Source organism: Typopeltis vanoorti, chromosome 21, assembly GCF_054136105.1.
Source record: "Typopeltis vanoorti isolate ZY-2024b chromosome 21, IOZ_Tvanoo_1.0, whole genome shotgun sequence".
Taxonomy (NCBI): domain Eukaryota; kingdom Metazoa; phylum Arthropoda; class Arachnida; order Uropygi; family Thelyphonidae; genus Typopeltis; species Typopeltis vanoorti.
In genome coordinates, this window is record NC_143569.1 from 106,955,242 (window position 1) to 106,979,774 (window position 24,533).

At 33.5% G+C, this 24,533-nt stretch overlaps 1 protein-coding gene across 1 annotated transcript in view; it reads left to right on the forward strand.

Annotated features, from left to right (window-relative positions):
- The window catches only part of LOC150095178 (uncharacterized), a 251,994-nt gene extending 250,992 nt beyond the window's left edge, over positions 1 to 1,002 (forward strand). Inside the window, exon 16 of the mRNA XM_090411216.1 lies at positions 686 to 1,002. Coding sequence (XP_090267342.1) covers positions 686 to 703 — 18 coding nt within the window. The 3' untranslated portion in view covers positions 704 to 1,002. The remainder of the gene's footprint in view (positions 1 to 685) is intronic.
- The last annotated feature ends 23,531 nt before the right edge of the window (positions 1,003 to 24,533 follow it).

Genomic DNA, 24,533 nt, shown 5'->3' on the forward strand with positions numbered 1-24,533 from the left:
TGGTGTGCACTGTACTTGGTACAGTGCACACCACTGTAATTATGTAGTGTAATGTAATGTAGTGTTAATGTTAGTGAGTCTTTTATCTCCCATTACGTGCCCCTACTCTTTAACTCTTTCTCCCCAACAACAGTGAAGGACTGCAGATAAAAAAAAATCTTTGATAAACTTATTACTCTGTTGAGAAAATGTATTGAAAGGGAGAGTGATTATGTTGAGAAATAGTATATGAAAATAGAGACTTCTCAAAACTCTCTTTATACTTTTTTGTTATTATTTCATTGACATTTTTTTTTATGAACAGGAAGCTGTCACAGATGAAGGCATTACGTTTGAAATATCCCTTATGTAATTTAGAATTATACCATTTAATCTAATAATTTTGTCATCATCATCCAAACATTTAGCAGACATTGCATTCTGTTTTATAGTAGTTAAAAATTTTTTAAATATATATAAAACTTTAAACATTTATGAATTCTCTCAAAATAATTTTGTCTTACATACGTGCACACACTGCAAGTTGCAAATACTAACAAGTCATAGTTTTCAAATTATTATTTGTGCAGTATTTGTTCAAAAATGAGTATTATTAATGAATGTTCTACGGATTATTTTCAGTATTGTTATCAGTTTGTGTGTGTGTGTGTGTGATATATTTATTTTTATTATTTTCCACTTACAGATTTTTGACAGAATGTAGAAATATGAGGCTCCTCTTGTATGATGTGATGTATTTCAATTATCAGAACAGCAGTTTGGGAGAAAATAAAATAAAATATTTTTATTATCAGTTTGTCTAATTTACTCCAAATAAAAAAAAATCACCTTCTATGTTCAGATTTAATAACCTAACATTTATATGGGAATTAATGATATTAATTACCTTAGTCTCATATTTCAAGACTACAACAGATAATAACTTTCTCCAACAGGAATTTTGTATTTATGTGATATAGTACGCAATAAATTTCAAAATATATCTTGGTTAAAAAGAATGTGTATGTCTGAATTACTTCATTACAGTGATATTACAAGTTGTGGATAATACTGGTTATGTAATAAATTAGAATGTATGATTTGTGTTACATTATATTGTATGTTTCATTTGTGTTGGTAATTAATTATATAAAAGCACACTGTAGATGCCAACAAAATGTGATGTATAAGGTATGATAAAATAACAATATTTTCATTACTTAAATTAAGGGGATATTAAATCCCGCATAGTTTTAAAACCGAATAAGAAACTCAAAGATAGAATCAGAGAGTTTCTTGCCGAATATAGTAAACTATAAAGTATCGGCGACACTAGCGTTAGCCAATACAAGTGATCCTAGTACGTAGTACAATACCGGACAACTCGTTGCAAAGGTGGTAAAGTTCTGATCGCTATTCTTAGGTTTTTTCCATAATGTAAAAACACATTTCCTAGGAAATGTATGCTGTTATTACATTATGGAGGGAGGTCACTACCCAGACCTGTTTCAGCCTTTTATGAGGCTTCATCAGTGAGTAGCTAGACCTAATACTGAAGTGTATAGCGAAAAGAACTTATTAAGTAACAATATTTTCATACATTAAATTAATTATGTTTAGCATTTCATACCGAGGATGAGATGTTGTTCAAAATTACGTGGATATTGAATACCCACATTATTTCTTAGCCGAATAAGAAACTCAAAGATAGGAATTCTAATCTGAGAGTTTCGTGCCAAATATAGAAAACTATATAAATAAAGATCGGCGAGTCCAAACTTATTAGATTTCCTATCTTTGAGTTTCTTATTCGGCAAAGAAATAATGTGGTATTCAATATCCACTTAATTTTGAATAATTGACTTCGCCGAAGTGAAGCCTGTTGGCTCTTATTTCAGTAATGATATGTTGTTATATTGTCTAGTTTACTTTCTGTAGATGTTGCTGTCATCTTTCATGAAATTAGTAGGTTTGGATAATAGTACTATTCAGATTCTTCTTAATCCTTTGATTTGGTCACACTGAGATTTTGTATTAATTCAGCCTTGTTGGCTAAGTGGGCAGTGTAACTGCTTTCCAACCAACAGGCTGCAGGTTTGAATCCCAGAGTGGGCATGTGTATGTCTGAATTTAGACATACACATGCCATTTAGGATTGTGAATGTCTTTAAGTGGGAGATGAATTTCATTGCCTAGTGTGAGACTACCAGTCTGCTTATTGGAAACCTGAAGTAACTTGAAAAAGTTCCATGTTTGCTCTCTAGAGCAGGGTTTCCAAAATGTAAAAATATATATATATAATTAATAAAAATAGGGGGGGGGAATAAAAAAAGTATAACATTTTTGTAATAAAAACACAGTTATTACATTAACATAGATACTTTTAGCAGATATCTCTCATAATGCATTCATATTGGGTCTTCCACTGACAATAATAATCATCCTAAGGGACAGTCTGTTGCTATGAGAAGTTCCTCCTTTTTAGGTTTCTCTTTATTTTCTATTTTTATAATCAGATATATACTCATTTTCAAATGAGTATATATTTTGGTTGAAAACCCAAAAATATACAGAGGATTTGAAATAGAAGGTGATTACATTTACTTTTAAGGAAAATAAACTTCATATTGAAAAGAAAACAAAATATTTTTTTTTTTTTAATTCAGTCAAGAATTTTTCATAGATAAACTGCAGACACGAATAGACAAATATTATTCTAAAGAGAAGTTCCTCCTTTTTAGCTTTCTCTTTATTTTCTATTTTTAAAATCAGATATACTCATTTTCAAATGAGTATATATCTGATCGTCTTCTTCAGTGTGTGTGCCTGAATTTAGCTCAATGCTGATAAAGATATCTTCATGCTGGTTAAAAACCCAAGAATATACAGAGGATTTGAAATAGAAGGTGATTACATTTACTTTTAAGGAAAATAAACTTCATATTGAAAAGAAAACATAAAATTTTTTTTTTTTTTTTTTTTTAAATTCATTCAAGAATTTTTCATAGATAAACTGCAGACACGAATAGACAAATATTATTCAAAAAAAGAAATGAAAGAGCTAGAAAACAACAATCAAACTTTGGAGAGACACATTGGCAGACTTTCAAAAAATGTATGTTGATTGATTCATCCATAGAGATTTTTGTGAAGTTGTCTGCAAGATAGAAAAATCAGAATCCATGATGGATTCAGGAAGTTTAGAGGCAGTCATGGAAAAGAAGAACATATCAGAAGTTCTTAGCAAGTAAGGCAGCATGAACTGTGAAAAAATATAGAGAAAAATGTAAGAAAGAAAAGCAACCACAGAGGTAAAAGTGGCTAAACAAAAGTCATGGGAAGGCTAGTAAGAATATAGAAGATAAATATGAAGAAGGTGGTAAAATGAATGCTCTGGAGGCTATTGAAAAAAGCTTAGAAATGGAGGAAAGAATACTGTAAAAAGAAAGATGATAAAGCTGACATGGTAACTAAAGATAAGCATATCCTAGATTTTTGGAGCTATTGAAAGTATTTTTACCTGATTATAAATTAAATTAAAGATGCCAAGAAATTATATTCTTGCTTAATCCTTTATCCAAGCGTAAGCACACAACATTTGCATCCAAAGTATCTTCACAACTAGGCTACCTGTATACAGAGGCTGCTGACTAGCTCTAATCCAGAGCAATTTAATAATAAGGAGTTACACCTTTTCACTGTTCCCTATTTCATTCTATCTACTTCTGTCCTTTGGAACAGTCTTCCCCATTCTGCCTTCACCAAAGATTACAACCCTTAGCTGTTCAATAAAATGTGAATACATTCCTCCCTTCTTCTATTCCTCTTGTCCACACATGGCACTAATGTGCTGTAGGTCTATGGCCGTTCATGTGTGGATCAGATATTTAAAAAAAAAGATTCCAGTTCCACAGAAACAGAAGAGATAAAACCTGGAATAATCTAAAATGCAGAGATATGTCTCCCTTTGGGTTTAGCTTCCACTGATAAGACCTCAATAAAGAACAAAACTGGTCGGGTAGTGACCCTTCCCATAATGCATAGTATTATATGCACTCAAAATAATTTTTGCTTTGCATTATGGGATACTAAGGCAATTAATGTGAAGTCACTTGCCTCTGTTTTTAATTAGCCTAGTTGTCAAAATCTTCACATTCAAACTTTGTTTGAATGTGAAGATCTTGACAACATTTAAAACCATATAATATCAGAGTAACCTTCAAACCTATTGAGACCATTGTTTATAAGATCACCAAAAGATAGCCATCCTTTCTACAAATACTCTGGAGTTTATAGCATACCCTGTTCATGCGGTATTAATCGGAAGACATCTAGAAGTTTTGAAACAAGAAAGAAGGAACACATAGGCTATGTAAGGAACAACAGACAGGATATATCAGACCATTCTTCCCACTTTGCCTCTACCAACCATAATATTGAATGGGATATGAGCCATATGCCCTACATAGAAGAGAACTACCATTCCAGAACATTTAAAGAAGCTGCTACAGTCGCCCGTTCAACAGGTAACTTAAATAAGAATCAATGCCTAATCTTACCAGATATATGGAAAACTAGATCTAATCAGATCATTTAACCAAAAAGAAATGAACTTTCATGAAAATTACAATAAATTTCTCAACAAATAAAACGTTGTACTTGCGACACGCGTATTGTATCACGCACAGTGATAACTTTATATAATTTTTAGAATTGTCGGTTAGTTTCCTAGTTTTTGTTACTTTCCTTTGCTTACCAGTATCCTTTGAAAATGCTGACAGATATCAGTCAGTGAAACGTCGGATATTAAACTATTATCTACTTGACTAACACAGAGAATTAAGTATTTAATTTAAAAATACTGTCTTTTTAACTTATTTACTTTCTGTATGTTAGATTCAGTAAATACAATTTGTTAATAATATTACAGTCAAATTAAAGGTAACAGAAATTAACAACGTATATATATTACAGAGGTAATATTCATTTGAAATAATAAGAAATAACTATTTATTTGTGATGGTAAAAAAAAAAAACCGCTAACAAGAATTCCAAACCTGATCAGAGGATGTCACACGTGTGCGAATTTGTCGTGTCACTGTCGGATCTAGCAGGAAAAGAAAATCACTTAGTCACCATGGGAACTGAAAAAGGACCGAAAATTAATGACTAATCTTCAAGAAAGACTAATGAAAATATAAGCACTGTCGGGGGAAAAAAAAATTCACACACAGTTTATTTATTTTACTCAGTTATTCTGGTTATAATATGTAGTTAACTGAATTTTAAAAGTAAAATAAAAAACACCATTCATTAAAAAAAGAAAAACAAAAGAAAAGAACCATATCAAAAAAAAAAAAAATCTGCATTGAGAGATGGAAAATTACTGATCGCTGGCAGATATATTAGTCAGGAAAAGACAGTGTGAGCGTACACTCACCACCGTGGGAATAAAAACATAGTATGACCCAATGCGAAGGAATTAACAGTGTACCAAACGGACAGAAAATCTAAGGGAACAAAAGTCAAATAGCTTTTCAGGTTATTGCAGACATTTCGTTCTTTCAAGCTTGTGTTTTTGTGTGTGTTGTACTGTGGATAAAAATTCAACAATTTTGGAATATCTATTTGCATTAAGAAGAGTCATTCTGATAAGTCTTAAGTAAATCATTTTTGTTTAACTTAAACATACCATGTGATATTTGTAATTTCAATGGCCAGTGATCATATGTTTGGTAAGCGCAATTTTAATTCTGATACTGAATAAATTATTTTTTTTTCATAAGAATTATCATATGGTACATACATTAGAGTATTACCATGGGATACATTAGCGACTTTTCATGTCTAATGTTTGTGATTGAAGGACACCAGCACATAATTAAATTATTCAGAAAAGCCTAAACGCTGCCGCCACTAGACTACTATACTCTAAGAATTCCCACCCTTTAACAGGAAATAAATATCCCAAACTGTATTGGAAAATTACTACAGCCATCTATAGACAACCAAACACAAAACTTGACGACAATGATGGATGTTTGTCAGCCTGGGAAAATTCCAAGATATCTTACCGTATGGGTTTTTCTCTTCACGGTAAACTAAAAAAAACACCAATACCCAAACATTAGTAAACAAGATAACGTTAATTCGAAAAGAGGTTGTCATTTGCCAATAATGTTTAGTGATGTCACCTCCAACTGATAGATAACATCGGAGCAAAAAAAAAAAAAAATTGTATGTTTGAGGGACACCAGCATATAATTAAATTATTCAGAAAAGCCTAAACACTGCCGCTATCACGAATCTACTCTACGAATTCCTATCCTTTAACGGGAAAGAAACCCCAAAATGTATTGGAAAATTAGTATACCCATCTATAGATAACCAAAGACAAAACATGACGACAATGAAGGATGTGTGTCATTCTGGGAAAATTCCAAGATATCTTATCTCAAAAACATCTCCCACAATTCCTTAGGCAAACCAAAACAACGTGATATCACAGTGAGACATATGTTCTCCAGAAATTTCCAAACACAAAACGTCACGATTCCTTATCTCTAAACATCACACACAAAACACACCACGTGATGTCCCTGACAGATAAGGACCCCCAGCGAAATTCCAAACTTCATCTTATCACTATCCATCACGCATAATACCATAAGCAAATCATTTATTTATCTATAACTCATAACAGCACGCATCCAGGACACTGACATTGCTTCCCCTTTCACGCTACCCCTATTTGGTTCATAGTATCCCACCCATCACGACACGACTGCTTATGCACTATCTTCCTTTTCCATTCAAAACAATAACGTCACTTATTTACAACTAACAAATTACGTCACTTATATTCATCTGATAACAATACATCCACGTCACGATTCCTTATCTTATCTTGATCTTGATCTGGTCAGAAGTGTCCCACCAATCACGACACGAATCCTTATCTCTAATATATCTTCCTTTCCATTCAAAACAATAACGTCACTTATTAACAACTAACAAATTACGTCACTTATTGACAACAATAAATGATGTCACTTGTCTACATCTGAAAACAACACACACTCACGACACAATTCCTTATCTTATCTTGATCTTGATCTGGTCACTAGTTCCCCACCAATCACGACACGAATCCTTATCTCTACCATCACCCATAATTCCATACGCAAACCAAAACACAAGAACTGAAGCCATTGACACATATGCCCACAGGGAAATTCCAAACCTTCCAGACTCATGACATCACACAAACACAATGGCATCATCTTCTTATCAACCAATCACGCCACGATTCCTTATCTTATCTTGATCTTGATCTGCGCAGAAGTGACTACACTACCTCTCACCTTATTACCAAAATACTCTAGATTAGAGATGTTGGAAATTTTTTTCACTTGGTTATACTATAAATTAAAGATACCAAGCAGATATATTCTTAGTTTCATTCTTTATTCAAGTGTAAGCAAACAAAGTTTTCACGTGATGTCACTTCACAAGCAGGTCCCTTATCTGCTTCATCAAAGTCCAGCCACATTCCCTAGACCTACCTGATCCCTTGCAGTTGCAAACTGTTATACTATGTCCAAACAAGCAGGACAGCCAATATCAGATTTCTGATCACAAGGACTGCATTCAGTTCCACCAATACAATCACTTAGGATTAGCTGAGCATGCTTTGGATATCCACCACAGGATGCGTTGAAAGAAGGCCACTCTATTACACTGCAGCAAATACAACTATGAAATGCTATTTCTCGAATCTTCTCAACCCTGAAAACCTTTCCAAACCTCAACAAATTTGGGTACATGAGACTCGCAAATTTGGGAAGCATTCATCCTAAGATATTCAGTCAAACCGCAAGACTAACCCAATTTAGCCCACTAGAGGGCACTGTTTAGGACTCTAGATCCAATTTTGATTGCCTTTCTTCAGCCTCGCTTGCCCAGTATTAGTGCCTGCATGCATACATATATCATTGTTTTTGTGATCCTTGATGACGAAAATGTAACGTTTCCGAAATATAGGAAAGTATTAATTAAAGTTTTCATATTTTAGTATACCTTGTTATTTCCAGAAAATAATAGTTATTAGAAGATTTTCTAAGTATTGGATCTCTGGGATATGAAGACATTGAGGGAATGCAGTGTGCAGGACCTAGTGAGCAGGAAAGGAGATGTAATTGAAGTTGGTGAGGGATTGTTACCAGATTAATGCAGAGGAGATTTTTCGTAGAGGGAGACAAAAGTAGATCAAGAGGCTGTCCCTGGAAGCTGTATAAGGAGGGTGTGAACAAGGGAGTGAGAATACATTGCGTGAGAGTGTGGTGAGTGTAGGAACTTCTTTAAAATGGTAATTAACATGCTAATTTAAATTAGAAATTTTAATCTATGTGGATATCTCAGTTTCAGTAACATTACTTGATATTTATCAAACCATGTAGTCAAATAGTAATCAAACCATGCTAATTTAAATTAGCATGGTTTGATTAACATTTTTGCTTGTGAGAAGGTGGGTTTCCTTTTGACTCCGAAATCGGATGTTAAAACGTAATAATAGCAAATGAACAAAGAAAGTCCCAAAGATATGAAGAATGAGAGAAAACACAAATCAGTAAATCAATACTAAATATCAAGTAATGTTACTGAAACTGAGATATCCACATAGATTAAAATTTCTACTCAATGGTGTTCAAAAGGTAAGCTGTTATGATAAAACACCCTCAATGGCGCAACTAGAAACAAGACCTGATTTTACACCAAGTCTAGACCCCTCATTAAACAACCAACACATGCACACATATGCCAACAACCATCAAATGTTCGCATAGTGCATTCAAGTATTTCATTATCATTCTCTTTTACAAACAGCTCACTATGATCAGTACATGTTTGTAACCTTTTTTTTTTTTTTACTTTGTTCACTTTTCATCTCCCGATGATGTGAAACAGGAATTTCACAAGAATATTTGAGTCTTAATAAATAACTTCAGTACCAGTTCCACATGGTGTACCTACTGACAACACAATTGCATTAAACATAATTCAGCTCATTTTAAAAAAAAAGTTTACCATAAAATTGTCTGTCCATTACACTCACTTAGTCCTCTCCAAAATAATGAAGGTCATCAATAATCATATTCACCACCATTTCTGGTTCTGTAGTATCGTTTAGCCTATGTCATTTTTTCCAAAACATGCTATAAATATGTTTTGGAAAAATATTTCCATTGCATGGATGATTATATATATATTTTTTTCTCTCTAACTTTTATTATTATTATTATTATTATTATCATCCCATGGTATTATTACACCACATCATAGAGGTCAAATTCATGTATTTTGTATAGTACCAATTCTGGGTTGTTATAAAGTTCACATTTTGAAATATTCATACAATTTAGTAAATGCATTGGCGATGCTTCCTTGATGTTACAGATGGGGAAGACTTTTATGCCATTGTTAAACTTGATTGGTCTTGTGTGGCCTGTCTTGAGGCGGGAAATCATGGTAGTGCACAGCGATTAAACTTGGAATTGATGGTAGCTCCTGGTTTTTCTGCTGAATACCAGTGGTGAGTCATGTCCTGAAGAATCTTTCTTTTTATGTTTGCTTTTTTGAGTGGGTTTTAACAAAATCGAAATCTGTGGTATCACTTGATGTTGCAGCCATTTTTGCTACTTCATCTGCAGTTTCATTTCCCTTTAATCCCACGTGGGATGGGATCCATTGGAAAATTATTTCGGAATCCTTGTGTAGTTTGTTTATGTTGTTTTCTATGTCTCTAAGTATTTCTTGATGGCTAGTGTAGCAGTTCTTAATAGCTTGAAGGGCTGCTAAGGAATCCGTGAAGAATATAAATTCCTTTGGGTTTTGTTTATCCAAATGTTGCAGTGCAGTGTTAATGGCTATTAATTCTGCATGGTATGAGTTGCATCCTATACTGTTAGTTGTTTTTAGTTCTATATTTTGAGAGCCATAGATGAGTAGACCACTCCCAGAATTGTTGCCATTTTGATTTTTGGAGCCATCTGTGTAGATCTTTATTGAGTCAGGTCCATATTCCATATTCCATTGTTCCAATTTTTTCTCAAAATTCATAACTATATTTTTCCTGTTTTGATTTGGAGGAAATGCTAGATAGTTGACTATTTTATTTGGACAATCCAAGGGAATTTTATTTTCCATGGTTTCATGCATTGTTGATTTTTTTCTTTATTCTGATTGTTGGTTGCCAATTTTTGAAAAGTTCACTTGTTCTATGATGTGCAAGGTTGGCTCTTTTTTCTAAAATCTTGCCACCTAAGTTTTAAGGGAACAAAGTTGGATTCGAATTCTGTTATTTTTCCAAGAGTTATATTCCTTAGTCCACATATGATTCTAGCTGCATTTTTCTGAATTTTTACAAGCTTGTCTAAACTTGTTTGTGATGGTTAAGGTTAAGCATATTCCATTACGGCTCAGATAATAGAGATGTATGTGACTTTTAAGGTTTTAGCATCGCTCCCAATTCTTTACCTGAGATGCTTTTCATGATATTTAGACTTCTTTTTGCTCTGACTGCAACATTGTTGATAAGTTTATTGAAGCTTAGTGATGGATCCAGAGTAACTCCAAGGTTGTTGACTTTTTAGCTTAATCTTTGGTCTTCACATTCTAAGGTGGTTATTAATGGTAAATACACAAATTTCTGAGTTATTTGGGTTAATTTCGATTTTTTGGTTTTCACAGTATGTAAATAAACTTTCAGCGGCTTTGGTTAATTAAGTGACCTCTTGTTGTGAGCTGAGAATAGGACCAAATCATCAGCAAACATAGCTATAATTGTTTCTTTATTTATATTTTTATCTAAGTCGTTTAAGTCGATGGAAAACAGGAGTGGGCTCAAAATGCTGCCTTGGTGGAGTCCCTGTCTTCTTTTCACTTTCTTTGAAAAGGTATTATTTATTCTAACTCGAACTTTGCTATTTCTTAGAAAGTCATGAATCCAGTTTAGAACTTTCCCTTCTATTCCAATATCACAAAGTTTGGAAAAGAGTTTCTGCCTCCACACCTTGTCAAAGGCATTGCTAAAATCTACAAAGGCTGCAATAGTGTATTTGGTAGGTTTGGTCTGGAAGTTATCTTGAATTTTCTGGGTTAAGTAGGAAAGTTGATCAGTTGTTTAGTGATTTCTTTTAAAGGTAGCCTGAAAATGTGGTAGTAAACTATTTTCGTTTAGATAGCAATTCAAACGTTCGAGTATCATTTTTTTTCATCAGTTTACCTGGAATTGAAGTCAGTGAAATTGGTCTATAACTTCCGGGTTGGTCTTGAGGTTTGTTAGGCTTTAAGATTGGTATGGTTGTGGCTGTCTTCCAGTCTTTTGGAGCTTTTCCTTGCTTTAGGCTATTGTTGTATAGGCGAAGTAGCCAATCTAGGGCTAGGGAAGGAAGATGTTCGATCATAATTCCTTGTATGTTATCTAGTCCACATGATTTATTTATATCTAGTCTCTCCAAGGCATCTCTCAATTCAGAGATTGTAAATGGATCCCAGAATAATATGATTTTATATTTTGGGGAGTTTGCAGCGTTTTTCTGCTGTCGAGCCTGTTTTGATATTTCATGGTCTTTCCTAGTATTCATCTCTAGTTTGCTTATACTGTATTTTGAAAATGAAAGGCCAAGGTATTTGTGATCTCCCTGTCTCCAATTTTGATATTTCCATCAGGATCTTTTAGCATGTTAGTCTCATTTGCCTTTGGTAGGTCTCTTTGTAAATTAGCAGTCAGTTTCCAAAGTTTTGTATCAGAGTTGTTCGAATTTAAGCTGCGGCAAAATTCTTCCACCTAATTCTTTATAATATGTTATATTTTTGTTTACTTTCAGCATTTCTCTTGTTGTACTCGATCCTGGTTTCTCTAGAACTTCCGATTTTTAAGATTGTTAAATAATTCATTTCGTTTACAGCACCGGCCGGAGCAAATTTATGAATGTGGGCAAGATTTTTTTTTTCCGCCCTTCGGTCAAAATTGTTGAATATATATATATATATATATATAGTGAATGAATAAATGATAATAATAAATAAATAAAATATTTTTGTGTTTATTATATAATGAGTACATAATATTAACACAATTTATAAATATTACACAAATCACATTAAATATGACAAAACAAATATGAAAAAATCTAAATTAAGAATTAACAGTTTTAATTATTTAAAAAAAAAGAAACTTTTCTAGTCTTAATTTCGGCAAAAAACTTTACTACTTCTAGATCTAATGTCTCGGCTCTGTCACTTTCAATAGATAAAGTGGCTAAGCCATCTAATCTCTCTTGGGACATTGTGGACCTGAAATAATTTTTAATAAGTCTTAATTTAGAAAAACTGCGCTCTGCACTTGCAACTGGGATTGTTAAAAGAATTCGTAGTGCTGTGTACACATTAGGAAAAAGGCTTATGAAGTTATTTGCACAAATAAAATTTGATACTTCTTTGGGAGAATAATTATTTGATATCATCCGAGACAATATTTTTAATTCTTCTAATAAATCTATTGCTGAAATATCTTTTTGATCACCATCAGACAGAACAATTTCTAAGTCGAAGCGAGCTTTTTTTACTGTATCATTATCAAATTTTAAGTTCCCAATGTTAAAGAGAAACCCAAAAATTGATTCATATTTATTTAGTTGTTCAAATCTCTCAGTAATTGAGGTTATTGCTGAATCAAGAATTACATTAAAAAAAATTAATTTGAAACTTTCGCTTAAAATTAGTAATTGATTCGTCAGGACATTCACAATCGAATTGAGTTTTTTCATGCCGAGTTCATGTGATGTCGTTAGTTGGGAAATCAGCATTTAACCCAATATTTAGAGCAGTACTCGGGGAACTTTTTTTACCTATTATCCCAAAATATATTTATTTACCCCAAAGTTACCCCCTTGATTTGAAAGGGAGAAAATCATAGATTATTTAAATTCAAAAGATTTATTGAATATATTTATACGCAGAATACAATTATAAATATAAAAAGTATAAAATAAATGCGATAAAATAAATCAATATCCTCATTATGAAACAAAAGGATTTCTTTGAACACTTTTTCACTTCAGGTTTTGGAGAAATGATGTTGTTTCATTTTTGATACAATAACAGCAAACTTGGGGCATTTTGATGTCAGAGCAATTTGGATACTGTCTCCGGAGTCCAATCGATTTCTCTGCTTTGTTTTCATGTTCATTAGAGTGGAAAATCCTTGGTTCCTAAGGTAGGTTGTTGCAAAAGGCAGCAACTTTTTGACTGCCTCCTCACGTGCAATTTTGAAATCCTTTGCAGCTATTGACATTCAAAAATATGACGGTAATGAGGACTCTATTGAGTCCTCATTACCCCCAAGAATTTCATTTTTACCCCACTTGGGGTAATTTACCCTGGTTCGCCAACCCCTGATTTAGAGCAAGATGGGCTTGGTGATTAACTTTCAAAAAATTATTTTTGCTTCTGTATGACGTCAAGAAATATTTCGTGACATGTAAGGATTTCAAGGCTTCCATAATATTGCAAGAGATATTTTGCAATTGTTTGCTAGATGCATTGACTTCACTTAGAATGTCATACCAAACAAATGTGCCAAATATGAACTTGAGATTTTTTTTGCTAACGAACTAGCTTCCAATTTTGTTTTAATGCCTTGTTGTCCAATTAAGCCGCCATCTTCTGTGATGAAAATTAAAGCTTCATGTATTTCCTTTACTTGATTTCATATTGCTTTTACAGCTTCAACGTGACTTTCCCATCTCGTCGTGCATAAAAGTTTTAAAGTAAAATTTTGGATGTAGTTTTGAAGAACTTCCCATTGATGACTTGATGAAGAAAAGAAATCATAGATTGACTGAATAATGTCAAAAAATGAAACCGTATCTACATTGCAGCTTGCTGCATCGCTCAATACCAAGTTCAATGAATGCGTACAACACGGAACAAAAATGCTCGAGGATTTTTGTTCCTAAAAAGTGCTTGTACCGCTGCATTCGACCGCGGATATTTTGAATATTTAAGTTTTTTTCTTCTAATAATTTTAAAATTACTTCAGCCATACCACTTCCTGTTGTATTACTAATATTAATAAAATCTAGAAATCTTTCCTCTATTTGTATAATATCTTGGGTTTCTTCATTTTTTTTTCTTTTATAGAAACATATCTTACAATTAAGGACATTTGCTTCTGCCCCGAAATATCAGCCGTGTAATCAACAATTATTGAAAAATACTTAGCATTCATTTTTTTTTTTTTTTTACTCAATATATTAATGATTTCGTTGTCCGCGCGGTTAGCCTAGTCGCTATGCGCTTCGCAACCATATGCCTAGGTTCGATTCTCGCCGACAACGTGAGGAGCTTGAGGATCTTCCTCTGCCATAGCCAAGTTAGCCGGTCTTGGGCGTGGACAGCAGGGGTTTTTCCACCAGTTTATCTGGGGTTTTTCATCCCGCAAGCAGGCAAACCGGCCCCGTGAACACACACGGATCTACAGCCATAAATACTTAACCCCCCCCATGAAGGGGCTCAACTTGCCCCAGTTGGGACGGGGGAGAAATAGGGAGGAAACTCCACACCAATAAATAAATAAATCATTTCGTTTTGTATACATTTCCCTAAATAATGGACGTGATTTCATTGTTTTTATGCGTTCTACAGGTTTTTGTAATACGCTGTCAAACTCGGCGAATAATTCAATCAGTTTCAAACATTTTCCATTATTATTTGTACATAGAGTATCTGAACTTCCTCTGAAAGCAATGTTTTCTTTTTCAAGAAACTTAATAACCGATATTATACGTTTTAAAACATGCATCCAGTGTTCTTGTTCTTTTTTGAGTGATTTTAGCTGATGTTGATCAACTGTAGTTTCATTTTTTAAACGCTTTCCAAATCAATCCATTTTTCAAAATTATTAAAATGTCCTTGAGATTTTTCGTGGCGCTGAACAACTTGGGACATATGTTTCAAATCACTATTTCCTTCCGAAATTAAGTTCATAGTTCGAGTATTAGAAAATAATTTGCAGCAGAAACAAAATACTTCATTTTTTGAACTTGAGTAAATTAACCAAGATCTTTTAATGGATTATCCGTTACTCAAAATCCTATTAGAATGCGATACATGAAAACTTCTATTATGTTCATCGCGTGGAAAAAAAGTCTCTTTTGATGCAACAGGAGGACCTCGTTTTACTAATATATCAATTATTGAATTGGACACGTTTGGCCATAAAGCTGGATCGTCAGAAAGCTCGCAATTTAGTGTTGAGGTATTTGAAGTGGAAGCTATTGGATGGTCCTCAAGAGCCTGATTATCATCTAAACAGAAATTCAAATTTTCAGAGTCATTGTCAGTGGGGGATTCCACAGGAACATCGCTTTCACTGACTCTTATTTCTGATAATTTCAAAAATTTCCGCTATCGATTTTCTTGCTGAGCTCGAATAACTTCTCGTTCTGCTCGTCTTTTTCTGTATTGATGACCAGAAAGGGTTTTCATTTTGCTTCTCTGGTCTGCCATTTTTATCTGTTTTTGAAATCAAAAAAACTTTATTTTTTTTTTCATAAAGTATGGGCTTAAAACAAAGTAAAAAATTTAGAATTGAATCGTCATTTGCCAAGTCTCGCCTCTTCATACAATCTCTTTTTTATCTGATTTTACTGCATTACGAAAACAAATAAATTTGCAAAATAAAATTAAAAAATACCTTGTTTAATATTAACGTAAAACTCCGTATAAGAGTTCAATGGGCACAATTTCAAATATATGCAAGAGTTCGTAAAATAGCAAAATAATAATTTAAAAACAACACGGCTATAGCTACAAAGAAAATGAAATGAATAATTTATTTAAAAAAAAATCATTATTAAGATAAATCACATATTAAACTGCAAACATACCTTCATAAATACGAGGTAATAAAATTCATTCAACAAGCTAAAAATATAATACAAATTAATACAGTGATAACGAACTGGCATGTAAGAAATTTTTGCGGATATGCGAACGATTTATAATAATAATAATTATTATTATTATAAAAACCCTCTATGGAGTCTAAGACTCATCGTGGGAGGTCACTATTATACACATAGTTTATCATACTCCGCCTTAAATGTATTTACTGTCTCTGCGCTTACCACTCTCGGGCAATTCATTCCAATCACTCAACACTCTCCATGCAAAAAACCTGCTTCTCCCTCCCTTGCTCACACAAATTCCGAATCTCCTTATATCACTTGTTGCTTTCTTTACTTGCTCTTCCTTTTCTCTTTTCCTTTTGAGAAAAGCAGCTCCTGATAACTTTTTCTCTTTCAAATTACTGATCTAAATGACAATAAATTTCGTGTTGATAAATTACTCTTTTTCTATTAATTATTAATTTTGAGTTAATTTATTTATTATTTTTAAGAGTTTAAAAACAATTTTTATATACAATTTTAAAATATTTAAAAAAAAATCAATTTAAAACTGTTGCCTTCTACGGATTTTTACTATAATTAATAAATTTATACAATAATTTGAAAATGTGATAATTAAAAGTAAACTATAATTATTGAGGGCAATGTAAGACGTAAAGTATGCTGCCCAGCGAGCGATTTTGGCATTTTAGCAAAATGCGCCTCTGATTAATATGTTTATAATTTATAAACTATTATCTTTAAAATTTTGTTTCTATCAAAAATCCAAAAATAAGTACACAATTAAAAACAAAGTCAAAAATTATCCAGTCACTTAAACACAGAACACACAATACACTCAATATGTTTCACATTCAAAATTGAAATGACGCTGAAAAAAATACAAGTGCATATCACGCTGTTTCGTCTGTCCAAATTTGAAACAGAATTTAAGAAAACGAACAGACGCAATGTACACCTATGTTTCAGACTAAATATTTGGATAGATCAGTGTTTCTAAAACTTCAGATATCCGTGTACCCCTTCTTTAAAATATATAAATCAGCTAATGCCTTTTATTCCCTTATAAGGAGTAGGTGAGGCCTTTATACCCTATCTAGCTTTTTTTGGAGACTGAGTGGGCAGTTCAATCTCCACCGGTAGCCAATCAGAGATAGCTTGCCCATGTCTATCCCTAATTACAGCAGCCACCGATGAAGAAGCTGGCAAACAAGTGCTGCCATCTCTTGGTACCTAACCCTAACAAGATAGTTACTGTCTGAATAATGTGGGTATTACGGTCGATTTTCTTGAGTTTACGGGATAAAAACCCTTGTTCCCTCGAGGAAAAACCCGCTTGCCCCTGCCAGAGATCGACTAACTCGGAAATCGGTCGAAGAAAGGCTTAGAAAAGTTCCTCCAGTCGGCGACTAGACTTGAACTTAAGTCTGACTTCAAGCGACCAAGCACAGAGGATGCAAGCACCACTTCCACTTCTTGATTTTCATTATTACCAAGTACCTTATCAAAATAATAATAACAATAATAATAATAAATAAAAATATATTTCATTGTAAATGTCTGTTTTATTAATAATTTAGATGTACATTTAAACAAAAAAAAAAGATTTATTTTTAATAGAGGAGAAAATTTATAAAGATACTATACTGTACTTAATATAAATAATTTATCATCAATGAGAGGAGTGAAATTGCTTATTTCTATATCTGCTATATTGCTCTCTTTTGTGCGTTTTATAAATCCAGTCTTTAACCAATGATCCATACTTAAGAATCTGAAAGCTAAAAAAATTACCGTATTTACTCGAATATAACTTGCGCTTTTTTTCCCAAAATTAAAGCTAAAAAATCGTGCGAGATATATGCGGGGATTTTCGGAAACTAAAGTTTTCAGGAAAAAAATGAAAGTGGGTATGACTTAATAAGAAGCTTTTATTCTCCATCACTTCTGTCCTCGAGAGCGGTTTCCTTGTGTGCAACGTCAAAGTTATCTACCCAAATAGAGTCATCTTCTTTCCCATTATATCAAACAAAAATTACCATTAATATAAGACTTTTTAAAGTGAAAGTCGGGGCGATAGTGACTCGCAATTTGAGTAGGAGAATTCATGCATAATATAATTTAATATATATATATATATAATAAATATAAATAAATATATATATATATATTTATATATAGACTATAAAAGTTTATGAAATTCACATCGTATGAAACTTTATGGGTTGTTTCCTTAAGTATCTAATAAGTGGGTTCTAAAATGTTTTGTTTTAGTATCTATGAATATCATTTTTTTATTAATAAAACATAACAAGCACATATTTAACTATCAATGGGAAATGGCGCCTGTTTTATTTGGTAAACTAAACTCTGTATTTTTGTAAAATATATTGTTGCCGTAATATGGCTGAACGAGTGACCTTATTAAGCAGTGCCATGGGGCAGACTGCCTCTATGCTACACCCCTGTCGACAGGGTGTAGCATAGAGGGCAGAATACCCTATGCATATGCCTCTGATTAAAATGTTTAACGACAAATGTCTCTAATGAGATATTTGCATAAATGGTACGGTTGCAGCGTTTCACTGCATATCAGGAGTACCAAACGTAATTTACATGCATTGCAGCCCAACGTATCACTCTGCTGGCAAGTTTTAGAACTAACGTTGGTTTTTGCTCCAAAAAAAATTCTATTTCCACACACATCATCATGTTAGATATTAAATCGTTCTGCTGAGTAGTTACAGCCTTTCGAAATGTGACTTTAAATATAATCACTCTATACTTCCATCAAAAGCAAATTATATATGATGTTTTGAGGGGGGGGTTGTTGAAGGATATATTTGAAACCAATAATGAAGAAATTTTATATTTAAATAAACTAGCCAACAATAAAAAGTGACTGTTGTTACACCCTGATAACTAGGAATGGTTATCAGGGTGTAAGATAAAAATCAAGATAAAAATTTCAGTTATCATGGTGTAACAAGAAAATAAAAATATAAAACCCTATGTAAGTAGCATGCTTGCATCCAAGTAAAATAATTATAGCAGAAATTGTTTTTTAACTAAATAATAAAAAAGGGAATCTTATTACAAAAAAGGATATGGTAAAAATAGGTTAAGACAAAAGAGATTAGTGATAAGAATTTGTATGTGAGAGGCTAGTTTAACACCTGAAAAAGGAGATTAAAATATTCAAGTAAATTCTAAAAAAGAGATTAATTTAGTATAGAGGCTAGCTTAAAACAAATGACGATCGCTCAAGGTCAATTCCCCGAAGTGAGACGTCGTCACATGAGAGTCGCGTGCAAGCGAACTGTAGCATGCTTTGGGCAGACGACTTTAATTGAGATCGACTCCAGTAAGGGGGGAAGAAAAGAAATTGAAGAAGGTGCCGATAGGGACCATGCGTATAAAAGGGTTAGGAATCCCCCCAAGTGGCTTTTCCTCAGAGTTTTCTTCACGAAATTTTCCTATAGGTAACACGGGGTTTTGACGGCGTAGGAGTTATCTCCATCCGACACAACAAGGAAACAAAGTGTTCGGAATTTCGATTCCGTATTCCTATTGCAAGAGACAAGGAACGCCGTATAGTTACAAGAAGGAAGATATTGTCTATGTATTTCATCATCCAGTACTCGTATCAAAGGAAAGAAAATCCATAAAGAAGTCAGTGCCCACGTGATGAGTTCTATAGTGATAGAATAGAAGATCCTGTGTGTGTCCTTTATTCAAGCACGAAAGGTATAGATCGTGAAAACCAGAGTTCGTCCTAGAAAGATCCTCTAAAATCTTGTATCAATTGAAATCGCATATAGTTGCAATCATTGTTAATTACTGGACAGTTAAAGATATACTAGGACTTTAGTACATAATCAGAATAGAATGAGAGTAAACTAGTTTATATTATTCGATAAGCATTCATGTGCTAGAGATTTATGTATGCACATGGTATTTCATATGAAAGTGTCTTAAAGGTCAAATGTATGTACGGGCATAGCGAAAGGATAGTTTAACCTATATTGTTTTGTTTTGTAAGGTAGATCAGGTAAACTGAATATAAATGTTCATCGTATTATAGCGATATAGAGCATTCTGACTAGTATAAGGTTAAGTAAAGTGTTAATTAGTTCTACGATTATATGTGTATGTTTATATGTATAAAATCTGTTATGGCGGCATGATCGCAAACTCCCATATAGGATTTTGCCCTAATACTTGTATTTTGCGTGTGTAATTTTGAAATTTTATTATTATTATTGATTTGTGTTTTATATAATAGAAATTAAATTGCACCATGTTTAAGATTTTAAATAAGCAAATTCTGAATTTGCTGCCTAATGCACCACTTGAAAAACGTATGAACCTAATCACGCCGGAAATAATATGTTAAGTTATGAGATAAAGGGTCACGACTGCATAATAGTTTCACACTTAGACATATTTTTGTAATTTCTTCTTGTTTTCGAATTATATATCTTAAACTAAATTAAACTTAAACTTAAACTAATTTAATGGCCAGTTTTGATATTGTTTCTCTTTTTACAAATGTACCTGCTCAAGAAGTCCTCAATCTTCTCAAGAACAAATTATCAAAAAAACTCTTTGCTCTTCTCTCCCATTGCATAAAGTCAGGATAGTTCAAATATGATAACAAGATCTACTTACAAAACTCAGGTCTGGCTATGGGCAGCCCACTCTCTCCGATTCTAGCGGATATATTTCTCAACGATTTTGAAGAAAAAAGCTATTAATTCCTTTCAATTTAAACCAAAAGTCTGGTACTGCTATATCGATGATATTTTCCTCATCTGGGAAGACGGTGTCAATAAACTCTATTTATTTTTACACCACTAAACAAGTGCCATGAAAAAATCTCTTTCACCCTCGAACTGGAATCAGATGACTGCCTTCCCTTTTTCGACCTCAAACTTACCAGATGTGCGGAGAGCATTAAAATCTCAATTTTTAGAAAGCCTACTCATACTGACAGATACCTTCATGCTTCCTCCCATCACTATCCCCCACAAAAATGTGGTATTATTTCCACCTTAGCTCACCGAGCCAAATCATTACTTACAGAAGAAACATAAATTGAAAATGAACTCCATTTTCTTAAAAAAACTTTCATTAACCATGGTTTCTCTCCAAAGAAAATTGACAAATTTCTTTCCCCTAGGCACTCAACTACTTCTGAAGATCCCTCTTCCCCAAGAGCCGTCATCTCCTTGCCTTACATCAGCTCTCTCTCACCAAAACTGGCCAAGATTCTCAAGAAATTTAACTTCAAAACTTGCTTCACTACGCTTCCAAAACTTCGTTCATTACTTAGCAAACATAAACAGAAACGTCTTCCTACTCAGTTTCCAGGCGTGTACAAGATTTTGTGTGATTGTGGAAAGCCATACTATGGGCAGACTGCCAAATCCATCCTTCTACGTTTGGATGAACACCGTAGAGATATCTCCTATAACAGGACTAGAGCTAGCGCTCTCTCTAGCCACGTTCTCTTTTCAGCTAACTCAGACGAAGGCCGCCAACACATTGTAAACTGGACTCAAACTGCTAACATCCATGTGTGCTACGATGAACTCGAAAGAAAGATTGTCGAATTCAGCGAAATTTCTCTGGATTCCTCTCATATCAACAACAGCTTGAGTTACAATCTCTCTGATGCACACGTTGCTTCTGTTCAGTACTGGCGCACTCGCGACAGCGCGTAGTATACGTTTGTTTGGAACTCATACTCGCATTTGTTTTTCAAACACGCTACTGTCTTTTTATACTTGTTCTGTTATTACAATTTTAAGTCTCTGTAATTTTTTTATATATTTCTTTGATTGTGATACCTGAGGATGTTGATCTAATCAACGAAACTAGTAAACTAGTAGTATCTTTTTAAATATATTTGTCATCTTTTTATCTCTCGGTAACAGTCATTAAAACTTTTTCATAATATTCCAACTGAGTAAAGATGAATTCGCATATATATATATATATATATATATATATATATATGTGAATTCATCTTTACTCATATACATATATATATATATATATATACATGACTACTACTATTAACTCGGAGTTCGGATATGTTCATTTTAATATAAACTGACTAAAAATCCGATAATTATAACAAATTGAGATTTATTTGAAAACGCAACATGTTTCGTCAGGATTGACTTCATCAGGTGTTAAGAACATAGAAAACGATTAAAAGACACTGAAAAAAACATTGAGACACTCTAAAGCTATACAAGTATAGAACTATAATATTCGACTGTAAATTACAGTTATTATGAACTTGAGCTATAGTCCGTGTTAAAGTTCTATTGTTGTACACTTGTGCGTGTGTGGAACCACGCGATCTCCAGTATCTGATAGTAGAGCTGAAAGAGTAGCTGAGATTATTGTTCATATGAAGAAGGACCGAGGTGATTTCTTTTGAGTCGACAATGCGGCGTTCTACCTCATCGTGGCAAATGTGTAGGTTTGAAGTTGTTGTCCAATTTACTTCATGTTGGCGGCTTTCGTTGTTCGTGTTTATTGAAAACAGGACATGGCCTGATAAGGCAGTAGCTCTGGTTCTCTTGTAAGCAATGTCTCTCTGGTGTTCCTCGAGACGTAGGAGGATAGATTTCTCCGTTTGGCCATAGTAAGGTTTTTCGCACTCACATGTGACTTTGTATACAGCTATGGATTGTAGAAGGTTGTGAGATTATTTGTACTTGCTGAAACTTGATCTTATTTTTGGAAGAGTCGAGAAGAACGTTTGTATGTTATTTTTCTTTAAGATTCTGCTCAGGGTTTTTACGAAGCATATCAGAAGACACTCAACAGCATTGGAATTAATATCAACAGACTTATCTTCTTGAAAAGATGTAAGTTTTCCTCAATTATTCCGAAGTTCCTGCAATTTAAAGAAATCCTTACTACAGAAAGTGCGCACCGAATTTACACTAAAGCTAAACTAGATCTTTTAACGGAGAGGATTTGCGACACAAAACGCAATTTATCTTTGCTTTTCACAGAAAAAACATCATTAGAAAACCAATTAGCAGCCTGTTTAGGCCTTGATTCTTGGAATTATATTAAAGAATTAAGTACACACCGCGCATTACGATCTCAAAACTTAAACAAACACAAGCTAATCAGAAAGTTCAACTTATTCAAGTCAAGACAAGAATGGTCTACTCCAAATAATTGTCATAACAGACTTAAAAATTTGGTGATTAACAAATCGTCATACGTCCTAAATCCCGATGAAGAGAAAATTCTGGAAAAAGGTCTAAATTTTGTATTGACACCAAAATGCATTCCTAAAGAACTACTTTTAACTAAGATGGAGAAAGCAGCTTCGCTACTTCCTAACGCAGACGCGAATTTACTTCGCATAGAAGCAGTTCTTGCAATCAACAATGCAAAACCTCTTTCTGATAATATATCCCCTGGTGAGAGACTGGCAATTAAAAATCTAAGAATTAACAAGGACATCGTCATCTTAAAAGCTGATAAGGGGAATACAACTGTACTTCTAGATAAAATAGACTACCGAGAAAAAATCTTAACACTGTTAGAGTCAGATAGTTATTCGGAAAATGAAAGGGATCCAACAAGAGAAATACACAATAGAACCAATAATCTCCTTCAAAAGACCACAGAAATTCCACGAAATACACGGCTTTCCATCCGTTCTTTACACCCACTCATTCCAAGGCTATATGGTTTCCCTAAGGTACATAAAGAAAACTATCCACTGAGACCTATAGTAGACAGCATTGACTCACCCACCTACAGGTTATCTAAATATCTGGCGTCATCGTTAAAAGCTTATGCGGGAAAATCTTCTTCTTATATTAAAAAACTCAACAGATTTTGTCTCTAAAATCAAGGACTTAAAACTCAAAGCTTCTGACATCATGGTGAGCTTTGACGTGGTAGCACTCTTTACCAACATTCCGACACAAGAAGTTCTCCATATTTTAAAGAACAAGATTTCAATTAAAATGTTCTCTCTACTATCTCACTGTGTAAACTCTGGCTATTTTGAATTCGAAGGTAAACTTTATAAACAGGTCAAAGGATTAGCTATGATAAGCCCCCTCTCTCCTATATTAGCCAACATTATTTCGAGGATTTTGAACAAAAGATAATCTCCTCTTTTAGTTTAAAACCAAGACTTTGGCTTAGATATGTGGACGATATATTCCTCATATGGGAGCATGGTATTGAGAATCTTCACAGGTTTCTCAAACACTTAAACAACATCCATCAGGATATCAAATTGACCATGGAGATTGAAGAAAATAGTTCCCTCTGTTTCCTAGATGTTAAACTCACCAAGACGCCTGAATCAATAAAAGTCTTTATATTTAGAAAGCCAACACACACGGACAGATATTTGCATGCGTCCTCACATCACCATCCAGCGCAAAAGTTGGGTATTATATCAACTCTTGCGAATCGTGCAAGATCTGTACTGTCAGATGAAGAAGAACTAAAAAAAGAACTACTACAACATCTTAAATGGACCTATAAAAGCTATGGCTATTCTTTAAAAAGTATCAACAAACG